The 12,149-nt window shown below is 38.1% G+C and overlaps 1 protein-coding gene and 1 long non-coding RNA gene across 3 annotated transcripts; both read left to right on the forward strand.

Annotated features, from left to right (window-relative positions):
* Positions 1-868: 868 nt before the first annotated feature.
* Positions 869-4,807, forward strand: LOC120519808. The gene is made up of 5 exons (XR_005631670.1): positions 869-1,126; positions 1,546-1,625; positions 1,859-1,921; positions 4,039-4,123; positions 4,427-4,807. It is a non-coding gene; the product is annotated as an uncharacterized LOC120519808 (long non-coding RNA).
* A 1,156-nt stretch (positions 4,808-5,963) lies between these two features.
* LOC120517114 lies at positions 5,964-11,712 on the forward strand. 2 transcript variants are annotated; one of them, XM_039739248.1, is made up of 3 exons: positions 5,964-6,367; positions 7,987-10,527; positions 11,061-11,712. In XM_039739248.1, exons 2-3 carry the CDS (start codon positions 10,060-10,062, stop codon positions 11,205-11,207), a joined length of 615 nt encoding a protein of 204 aa, XP_039595182.1. In that variant the 5' UTR covers positions 5,964-6,367; positions 7,987-10,059; the 3' UTR covers positions 11,208-11,712. The 2 variants fall into 2 exon arrangements, with proteins under 2 accessions (XP_039595182.1, XP_039595172.1); XM_039739238.1 differs by lacking the exon at positions 5,964-6,367 and having other exon boundaries at positions 6,949-10,527.
* The last annotated feature ends 437 nt before the right edge of the window (positions 11,713-12,149 follow it).

The raw sequence follows: 12,149 nt of genomic DNA on the forward strand, positions 1-12,149 counted from the left end.
TGGATGGTGCGGTAGGTGGGTTTGCGTCCCCTATGAGGTCAGAGCACGAAGTGTCCATTGTCGTCCATCAACTGAAACAGAGAGGTCCTGCTATTGGGTTTACCGCTCATTTTAAATGTTTTGTTACAAATGCTGCACTTCTTCCTGTAACAAACGTTCTCATTCTCCAAAGGCAGACAATGCTGTGTCCCTATTGTGGCAGTCAGCTGGCCACGGGCACGGCGCCAGCTTTTTGTTCCACCTGTGGGTGATCACGTGCCATTCTGCCATCAGGTGACCACTCATCTGCGGCGCTGGGAGGACCACCAACAGGTAATATGTCTCTTGCATTTAAGTATATGTCATTTCTTTCGCTACAGTACTTTGCGCGCTAAAGCGAATAACCATTTTGAAAATGTTTAGGACGTCAGCATCCTGAAATTCTCCAACACTGACGGAGTTTTTTCGTTTCAAAGAAATAAAAAACAAAGAAAGATCCGTTAATTTTACCACTAAAAGAAAGTCTCAGAAGGATACAGTAAGTTGTGTACAGGTACATCTGAATATTTTAAATATTACACACGTGAAATATATTTTTTTTAAAATCTGTTCAATTACCAATTAAAGGCATCATTATTTACATGCGTCTTGCTCATTTATTTTTATGAAACATATGAATGAATATATAAATGAACATACATGCGTTTTTTTAATTCTGTTTGTAATTTCTCAGTTCTAATCCAGTTTATGCAAAACTACTTTCTTTTTATTTATTTTATCAGGTTGTTTCATTATTTCTTTCTTCATTACTTTTTCTGTATGTAGATTAATGTACAGTAGGAATTATGAGGGAGTGTGGAGGAGGAATGTTAAAAAAAGAAAGAGGCAGCACATTCACTAACACTTTGAATTTCTTCAAGAAGTTCCAAAAATGAACTTTTACACGCCGCTGAGACAAAACTCTGCACATTCAACAACGAGTTCCCTCCAGGCCCATACGTGCCTTTGGATGCTGATGGGAGTCGTGTTAATAAAATACCAGGATCTGCAAATAATTGTATACTGCAAGACTACAGAAATGAAACTGGCAGACAGTTTAACAGAATAACATGCTTCATCTGCCCAGAGGCTGAATACAATAAATTAGGTAGGTTCACAATCAATTCATATTGAAGTGGTTGTGTATATTTAATTACAAATCACAGAAGCAAAGGGGTCATTTTTAAAAGTTAATTGTTCTGTAAACAGTAGTAAAATAACTTCTACAGTTTGATGGGTTGATCAGTTCCTAGTTATGCACAACTTGTGACAACCTGTTTAAAAATGAAAACATTTTGCATTTTTTGTCATTTTTTAAGGATGTGTCTAAGTATGTTTATTACTTACATGACTATCAAGAAAGAAAAGAAATATTGTGGTTTTTAGTGATTTATTTGAAAATATATGCATGATGAATTTGAGCTGCTTGTACATTATTAGTGAGTATGTATACTCAACTGTTTAGGATATAATTCTGCATTTTTAGTTGGTGGTTAACTTTTAATTATTTAACTCAGATTTTTGCAGAAAATGACAGTAGTGATCCTGAAGAAGTGACAATTCATCCAAAACATAAAATAGAAGAGGACTCTGTCAGTGATACTGTGGTACACAATTAATTCATTAATTAATAAGTTTATTTCTTCATAATCAGCACAGCTAAACCTTTCATAGTGAAATGTAGTGTAAGCAGCACTTCAAGTAAAACTCTAGTCGTAATGTTTCACCCAAATGTTCTGTATAAACAGCTAACTAGCAAGTGCATTGTGTAGAAACCCACTTACGGTTTTAATTTGGAATTATATGTTGTTTTATTTTGGAATTCACTTTTATCTTCCAGCTTTTTGTCCACAGCTCCCCCAGGGAAAAAATGAAAAATCTAACTGCAAGGAGTAAAGATGTGGTAAATCTGAAATGTTTCTTCATGCTTATCCTGTGTGTACGGTTTAATGTTTTTTTCTTGTCTTTGATTACTTTATACTCATACTCTGATATACTTTACTAATACATATACTGTCTACCTTACTGCTTCATGGTGACACTAATAATATAATTTTGCAGCAATCTTGTTGTATTAAAGTGGAATTTAATAACCTTTTGCACTAAAGATAAAGAAAAAGTTGGAATTTAATTGTCTGTCCACACCAGGATTAGATGGGATGGATTAGATTGGGATTGGATTGGATTCCATTCAGTGCTGGTTAGAGATCTGGAGTTCAAATGATTCATTCGGATGATTTTTGAGAAAGGCCTGGAGTTTTCAAGAGAGATGGTTTTCATCCTGACTAGAGAGGATCTTTTAATTCATCTGAAAATATGACAGCAAAACTACCTGGCTGACCGATCCGAGCTCATCCCAGGACACGGCCTCCTTATCATCACAGGCGCTTGTTTATCCCACTTGTTCTGCCTAAAATTCCTGCTATGGGGCATTTTTAAATTAGCTACTTTAGCAAAATCTAAATGAATAAATACTCAGATTATAAAGAGCAAAATTAGACCAAATGTTATAAAGAGATTCTCCACTTGGAGTAACTGCATTAGTAACAATTTCAGTTAAAACAAAAAATATAACAGTAGTTTAAAGCCAGGTTTGCAGTTTAAAATGCCGGTTGCTACAAATTCTCACGGACTGAATTGTTGTGTTCATCTCCTGTGTTGTTAACTGGCCGAGTTCAACGATTAGTCAAGGAGCAGACAGTGCTGAGCTCTGTTTATGTCAAGACGTTTTATGTACTCATTATATTATTAGAAAAGTTGGAATTGCATTTTACCTGAAAACTTGACACAGAGCTCAGTGTCTGCATTTAGTTAAAAGTGCTGTACAAAAATGAGAATTGACTTAAATTAAAATACAGGATTAGTAAATTACTGTAACTATGTGCCTGTTGTGTTTGTTACTTTAAACTCTTTGATTTTCAGTTTCTGTTTTAATCGATGTCTTTGATTAATCCTGTATCAAATGAAAAGCAAAATATGGCAAGCGCATCATGAAAGGGAGTTTCCACAAGCTGCACTAGTGTTAGTCTGGGTGCTCATTGTACAGGTATTATCAGCAATGCTACCTATTTAATCTGCGTTGAATATGTTGCTGAACAAAGTATTTTATAGTATCTCAATTGTTATCAATGTTACATGTATTAAAAGACACAAATTAAAACTTTTTTACTAATACCATTTAACGTACATTTGCAAACCAAGCAATTTAAAATTAGTAATGTCTTTAATGCATGCCTTAGGACACAAATCATCTTCAAATGTAACATTCAAATAAGAGGATACTCTTACAAATGTCATATATTTGTAAATAATCACGTTTTCATATTGATTCTAGACGAGAACAGGCCATTCAGCCCAACAAAGCTCGCCAGTCCTGTCCACTTAACTCTTCTAAAAACACATCAAGTCGAGTTTTGAAAGTCTCTAACGTCCAACTGTCTACCACACTACTTGGTCTCTCGTTATTCCAGGTGTCTGCGATTCTCTTTGTAAAGGAAAACTTCCTAATGTTTGTATGAAATTTACCCTTAACAAGTTTCCAACTGTGTCCCCGTGTTCTTGATGAACTCATTTTAAAATACAAGTCTCGATCCACTGGACTAATTTCCTTCATAATTTTAAACACTTCAGTCATGTCACCTCTTAATCTTCTTTTGCTTAAACTGTAAAGGCTCAGCTCTTTTAATCTTTCCTCATAACTCATCCCCTGTAGCCCTGATTCACCCTAGTCGCTCTTCTCTGGACCTTCTCTTGTGCTGCTATGTCCTTTTTTGAATTTTATTAGTTTATGTAGTAGTGTCGTACATTAGCCAGATTGTTACTTATGGGTAAAGTAATAATAAATGTAATTTAGTTAAAATTTCTTACAATATAACAATATAATAAGAAAGAAGAACAACGTAGTAAACAGATTTCATGGGGGATGGTCCAGCTTGTCTGTAGGCCACATGTTGAAGTTCATCACTTTTCCTGTCGGTCCTCGGAGCTCAATATGTAATTGCTTTCTTATTTTTTCCAAAGACATATCCAGAGGTTTACGCTCCAATTCTAGTTGAAGTGACACTAGCAGCTCATCAGAAGATGAATTTGCTCACAATGTTGATTGGTAGGTTTCTGTGGTAACACTTTCTCTTCCAGTCTGAATAAATGTAGTTAATATGGTAATTATTGTTATTTAATATTGATTTAATATCTGTTTCATTTATATGTTCTTTAGAACAACTCATGGTTATCTTTTGAATTAATGTGTGTGTTTTATAGTCTGTCAGCAATGCGTAAAATCTAGTTATATACCCTACACATATTGTGGCTGTTGCTTTTTTCATATGATTGTTCCTCAGTAGTTGACTTATACTGGTTATTTGTAAAAAGTACATTTTCTTTCTCCTATTTTTATTTTTACATACAGTTTTAATGACAAAATAGTTAGTGTGGAAGACATCCTGGAAAATTTAGCCACGCAGATTAAGTCTGAAAGTCTCACAGAGCTGACATTTGGGACGGAGCTCTACGTGGTTTTAGGTGTTCGTCCTTTGATCCAGCGCACACCATTTTAGTGACATTCAGTGGTAATACCGGCTACGTGGAGAGTGCCATTGACACAGGAGGACCCAAGCGAGAATTTTTAGAACTCCTACTTGACCTGTGACAGTGCTGGTGAGTATTATGAGCTGTCACATCCTGTAGTGGACTGACATCTTGTACGTGTGTGATTTCTTGTCATTTGCCCAGTGTAGCCATTATATAATGTGCATTAACTACGGCTGAAATAAGTTCATTTAAGCAATGGATAGTTGAATGGATGTGGTGACTGGTTTGGCACTTTGTTTTAGTTTTAGCATTTGATAAGGAGGAATATTTCATCATTGGGCGAATGGTCGCTGTCTCCATGGTTCATGGTGGTCCTGGGCCACAGTTCCTTTTGGAAAACTTGTTCAACTATATTTTATGTGAAGGTAACTTTTCCCCTGATACAAAAGATGTTTGTGATCCAGAAATACAGATGATGCTACAAAAGGTATGACATGACTTTATATGTATTTTAAGTTTTAAAGACTTAAATGCACAGTAATGCAGTAATATTACACTAATGCTTTTTCCACAGAATGTTTTAGTGTCTTTTGAAAATTGTATACTTCATTAATTAGGATCGTTTATTTCACTGTGCTAACATGTTTCATATAAGTACATATTATTTGTAATGTATTTTAATACAATCAATCAAAATGTTATGTAATACATGAGACCCTTTTTAATTTGAAATGCTCTGTGTATGTGTAACTGATGTGTTCCATTAGGCTACCATACTTAGATGTGTGTCTCCTACACGGCAAGATAGTCAATGCTGTGGGGTAATCCAGGGAATAAATAGGATCTCCTTTGTATCCCTGTTGTCATCAGTGTAACTGAAGATAGATATTGTAATAGTGTTTCCATTATCCAACCCGCTATATCCTAACCACAGGGTCACGCGGGTCTGCTGGAGCCAATCCCAGCCAACACAGGGCACAAGGCAGGAAACAAACCCTAGGCAGGGCGCCAGCCCACCGCAGGGCACACACACCCACCCACACACACCCACCCACTAGGGCCAATTTAGAATCACCAACGCACCTAACCTGCACATCTTTGGACTGTGGGAGGAAACCCACGCAGACACGGGGAGAACATGCAAACTCCACGCAGGGAGGACCCGGGAAGTGAACCCAGATGGGTCTCCTAACTGCGAGGCAGCAGTGCTGCCCACTGCGCCACCGTGCCGCCCGTTAAATAGTATTTTTCTGTTTTGAATGTTTTGGAACCCTGGACATATCAAATATTTGATGTCCTTTGGTAGTGGCTATTACTAAATTACTTTTAGAATGCCTCCAGTTTCTACAAAGTAGTTAGATTTAAAAAAACATTTGTGTACAGATAATGTATATAAAGAACCATACATAATAAGTGTAAAAACATAAACAACTAAACAAACCAAATATTCTTCTATAAATCTGAGTGTTGAACCAACTTTTTTAATTACTTTAACACCTCTTGGATTCCTTTTGGTGCAAATCCTATACATTTGTTTACAAACTTTTGAATTAGTATTTTTTTCATATTTTAAAAATGCATTCTTTTGTTTGTGACTGACTGCTACTAATGTTACATTTTATTATAATTTTGAAATGAATTAGATCAAGTCATCGTCCTCAGTGGAGTGTCTTAGGAGCACAGTGCAGGTGTATGCTATAATGCTTATGATAGCGAGATGTCTTTGCCATGTTATCAGGGAGCGTTCTGATTAAGACAACATTGTGGAAGATTATCTGAAGTGGTATTTTGTCACCAGAAATTCTGCTTGTATTCAAAGGTATGTTGTAATAAATGTTTTTTTTATAAATACTAAAAGTTACCAAGATGAGGAAGTAGCATTTATATTAAACTAGAAGTGAACAGATGACACACTAGAGAGATTGTGCCTCTTGACCAGCATGGAAGTGTCTCAGAATTCCCCAGGAGGAGTTGGCAAAAGATATTGAAGATTCAATGACATTTGTCCAGCTGAGCATGCTGCCACCATGATTTTCAGAATAAATGTAATGAAAGTGAAATTAAGTAGTAGTTAATAGCTAATCCAAATTTGCATGTATTGCTGAGGAATGTGGCACATACAATATACCAAATGACTTTAGTCATATATAAACTAGAAGCAGCAAAGAATATCGGGTAATGGTGAATATATCGTGTAATTTTCTAACCCGGTTAATTCAGACGAGGGTTACAGGAGGGCTTAAGCCTATCCCAGCTAGAATAGGACAATAAGCAGGAACAAACTGTTGACAAGGCACCAGTCCATTGCTGGGTAACCTCGCACACACATACACCAACCACATCAAACACACACTAGAGCCAATTTAGTGTCACCAATCACCTAAACTATATGTCTTTGAACAGTGGGAAGAAACCAGAGCCTATAATGTATTATTTCTGAACACAGGAAATGTAAAGAAAAAAAATAGTAAACCCTATTTTAGCAGCAAACATAGCAAAGCTAGAGGGAAGTCCAAATTCTTGTTTTGTTATCCGTGTGTGTGTGTGTGTGTGTGTGTGTGTGTGTGTGTGCTAGAAAGACTTGTTTTATTGCAACAGTGTATTGACATTGTAGATCTGTATGTTCATAGCAATTAGTTCTGTTGACATGTCAAAGATTTTGGAAACAATATCTCATAGTGAGTGCTCCTCAGAAATGTACAATTCAGCAAATGGCAAAAAGTGACACATTATAGTTTCTGTGAGAAATGCACTAAAACCAAGAAATGTTTGCATCTCTCCTCCTGAGGTTCTAGCAAGCAGTGCTGCAGATCTTATGGAAACATATCCTCAGAAGTTGACATCACAACCATTTTCACAGCATACAGGTGTGTGTGTTGATGGTCATATTAGTATGTGGTCCATGTTTTATGCTTCACCGAGTTCACAATGTGGCATGCATTACATTCTCAAACCTGCCTGATCCCATTCATATTAGGGAGGAGTGGGTTGATGATTTATCTTGCATTGTGTTCAGGATTTAATAAATATTTTTTATGTGAACTATATCTTTGGTCTTCTGGTATCATCCTGCTTGTCCAGGTTACATGTGTCAAATGTATCATGTCGTCAGGGCCTCTGCATTCCCTAAGCTGCTAAGCTATCCGTAACATTTTATATAGTCATAACACTATATGCAGTAAGGCTGACAGACACTGCTCACCTTTCTTAACATGATGTACATCACAGTAATGAAATATCCTCTCTTGAGTATGTCCTTCCTTGTGCATCAAAGGTGGTTTTACATTGCCTGGTCTATATTGCCAACTCATTCTCTTGGTAAATGCATTTTATTTATTGTTTTCTAATGACACTCACCTTGTAATATTCCGAGTTTGAAATAAGTGCTGTATATAAAAACCTAATAATAACCTCATTTTATTTGTATGTTATTTGCAGGTTCAAAGAAGGACTAGCCACACTAAATGTTCTTGAAACAAAATCCATCAGGATTCATGAAATACTTCTGTTTTTCTGAGAAAAAAATAACAGCTGAAATTCTAGAGAATCTTTTTAAAGCTGAGTTTAGCCAGCCTGGCAGCCACAGAAGACAAGAGGAAGTGAGGATAGCTGCATACTGGGCAGACTGCTTGTTAGATATTGAAGGTCTGAATTCAAGTATTGGAGAAAATATTTGTTTAGTATACTTACTGAAATATGTAATATTGTGTATAGTACATGTAGATTTTCCACCTTACACAATTTATGAAACAAACTACACTGAATGTAAGTAAGCGCAGCAGGAGACACACAGGAGCTTCTGTCCACAGGATGAGAGTTTGTATTCTGTGTGCCCACAAGTTTAGAATACAAATCAGCGTTCAATCATTTACTTCTGATAAACACACAACTAAGATAAGCCAATTAAGCAATTTCTGCTTTTTTAACTTTTACAATTCATAGGCCTTTTTATCTGGCTAGCAATTTATGCATTTACTGTATTAATTAATGAATTTATGCCTGTTATATTACTTGTTTATTTCACCAGCATTAAACTAAAGTTGTCGCATCTCTTAACCAACAAAGAAATAAGGGTGTGGATCTCTTAGGGTGGTTCCAATTTATTATTAATGTTTAAAGATGACTTTTTACTGTGTGGTATGAAATTGATTAGATTACTGTAATATTTTAATTAACACTGACTACTGTTAACAAAGCTTTATATACAGTACAGTATGACACCTAAACATAGGTTTGAGCTTCCATGCCACGTGATCAGGAATGGGACCAGTAAGAATAAATGATACAATGCAACAAAGCTGCTGACACAGTATAGCGTTACAGAATCTGAAGATATTAATCCAGATATTAAGGAAAGAGGAAAAGAAAAACAGTTTGGTCAAAACACATGCATATAAAAACAGTTATGCTTATCTGTACAATTCATCTTTGTGTATTTAGTAACAAAATTAAATGTGGTGCACATCATGCATTATGCTATGCGCTAGTAGTGGTGACGAGATCTCGTGGTACGAGATCTGGCGAGATCAGATTTGTCTCGCGAGATGCGTCTGGTCTCGCGAGAACGTGACGATATCCTTGTGTTATTGGCATGATGGAGTGTGAGGGAGAAGTAAGGATAGAAGATGCGCCCGCGACATTTAAATCGTTGGTGTGGCAACATTTTGGATTCCTTGTGGAAATAAGAAACGGCAAAAAAATGACAGACAAGACAAAGACAATTTGCAAACACTGTAAGAAATTAATACCGTACACCTCTGCTAACACAAGCACTATGCAAAAGCATTTGGAAAACAACCACAGCTCGTCACCAGAAGGTGCGCCTGTGAAGAAAACGGAAAGCAATTCAGTTCGCATGAAAGGGCAAACAACCATAACAAATGCCTTTGCAGCTAAACTTCCAACATCCAATGCAAGAGCCACAGCAATAACAAGAGACATCGGCGTTTTCATTGCAGCCGATTTGAGACCATTTTCTGTGGTGGAAAATCTGGGATTTCGGCAACTCATCCACACACTGGAACCAAAGTACTGTATGCCATCCCATCACGCGCACATTTTACTCGCACGGTGGAGTGAATGGTAAACGTTGTACAGGCTCTGAAAGAGGCAGAAACCATCGCCATAACTACTGACGGTTGGACTTCTAGGTGTACACAGAGCTATATCACAATTACAGCCCACATTATCAACAGTAATTAAGAAATGGTACATTTTGTACTGCAGATGCGCCCACTTTTTGAATCACTCACAGGGGCAAACGTCGCTGAAGTTTTACAAGAAGCTGTCACACAGTGGGGTCTTAAAAAGCCAAACCATTGCCTCGCTATTGTAACAGATGGCACACAATAAATCTCGCTACACAGGCTGGCCTTGGTGTTGCGTGTGTCGCTCGTTTGCTCGGGCGGGTGAGACGTGTAACTGCTTTTTTTCACCAGAGTTCGACAGCTGCCGCGGTACTGACGTCTAAGCAGAAGCTGCTACAACTGCCACCGCACAAATTAATAATGGATGTCACCACGAGATGGAATTCATCATTGGATATGCTGGTTCGTTACCTGGAGCAGCAGCGCTGCTAACAGCCCAGAAATAAGACAAAATGCCCGAAACATTGACACACTGGATACCTGTGACATTGTCAATGCCGAATTTCTTGTGAAGCTGCTGAATCCTTTAAAGACAGCTACCACTGTCTTGTGTGAAGAGAAGAGGCCCACAGTGTCTCTCATTGTGCCACTGAAGAACATGATAGAACAAAACATGGCACCAAATGACAGTGATTCCCCCACTGTGGCCGACACAAAGAGAGCAATTCTCAGCAATATTTCAGGCAGATACAGTGGGGATGTAGACAACTACCTGCTAGAGAGCACTGCGCTGGACCCAAGATTCCAGTCTCTAACGCAGCTAGACTGCAACCAGCGTGAGGCCGTCTTTCAGAGGATACAGAAAAGGGTGGAACAGTTGCAGCAAAACCAGGTAGCATTGACTTGATTTTTTATTCCCTAGAAGATTTATGGTAAATTGCCTGTATTTGATATAGCGCCTAACTAGAGTTCAAGAACCCCCCTAGGCGCTTTACAACACAACAGTCATTCACCCATTCACACGCTGGTGATGATAAGCTACTATGTAGCCACAGCTGCCCTGAGGCACACTGACAGAAGTGAGGCTGCCGAACACTGGCGCCACCAATCCTTCCAACCACCACCAGCAGGCAAGGTAGGTTAAGTGTCTTGCCCAAGGACACAACAGCTGCATTCTCATGCCGGGAGCCAGGATCGAACCTGCGACCCTCCGATTGCTGGACCACCTGCTCTACCGACTGAGCTACTGCTGCCCCGTTTATGTTTCCAGTACCAAATTTTAATGGATTTAATAGGTTCATGCTGTGTGTGTGTGTGTGTGTTGTAAACATGAGAGCATCAGAGTGAGTGTATTTGTGTTAAAAGAGAGAGGGGGACTGCTTTGCTGCTTGCTAATGTTAAAGCCAGTGTTTCTGCTGCTTAAAGCCCACAGATGAGAAGAGTATGGAGCGCAAGGAAGAGGCATCAGCTCATTGTTCCACACATGGGGGCGAGGGGCTCTTGAAGCTGAAGGCGCAGCGGAGTCAGAAGAGGAACCTGCTTCCAAGAAGACAGCACTTGAGGATCTGCTAGGGGACTCTTTCTCGAAGACAGAACAGCCCAGCAAAGGAATGGAGAGGGAAACTGAACTTTACAGAAGAGAGGCCTCTATCCCAATTAGTTGCTGCCCTCTGACATGGTGGAGAGAAAACAGCTCCAAATATCCTCTGCTGTCTCCACTTGTCAAAGAATATCTTCCCATTCCTGCGACCTCTGTTCCAAGTGAGCGTGTCTTGTCAACTGCAGGAGACATAGTTACTGCCCAGAGGTCACAATTGCTGCCAGAAAATGTAGACATGCTTATATTCTTAAAAAAGAACATGGCCGTATCTTAGAGGTCATTACCTCATTACCTAGGTCTCAGCTCTTTTGTTCATTGTTTTAAGACAGCACTACTTTGATAGTTACACTAATTATGGTTAATTGCACACAAAGGGATATTTGTGTTGTTTATTATTTATTTTTATTTATACTACTTAATTTTATTGTGCAATGAATTGCCTGTCAGTTTGTGGCAAAATATTTTGCAGTGTTTACATGTTATTACTGCATATCATTCATCAAAATAGTTTTATTTCATAAAGTTGATTTCACAATGGACATGCATTTTTTGCATTTTTGTGTTTTTCAGTTAAATAAAAGGCTATTTTGCTATATATTTAAACATTGAGGATTTCTTTAAAAAAAATGTCTAAAAGTCTCGTCTCGTCTCGTTCTCGTGGGAAAAGCGTCTCGTCACACCCCTACTATACACAAAATGTCTAATACTGGTAGTGTGGACGAAGGTTCGAGGCAAACAGCAGGTAGACACTAATTGAGTAAATCCATTTCTTTATTCTTGTTGGCAGAGGGACCACTCTAGTGACACTGACAGACACCAGCAAAAGGCCAATCTTATGGGGGGTGAATTCCTTTTTATAACAGACTTGGTCACATCTTACAGAGACAGCTTTAGCATGAGATATTACAACATAT

Source organism: Polypterus senegalus, chromosome 1 (assembly GCF_016835505.1).
Source record: "Polypterus senegalus isolate Bchr_013 chromosome 1, ASM1683550v1, whole genome shotgun sequence".
Lineage (NCBI taxonomy): Eukaryota > Metazoa > Chordata > Cladistia > Polypteriformes > Polypteridae > Polypterus > Polypterus senegalus.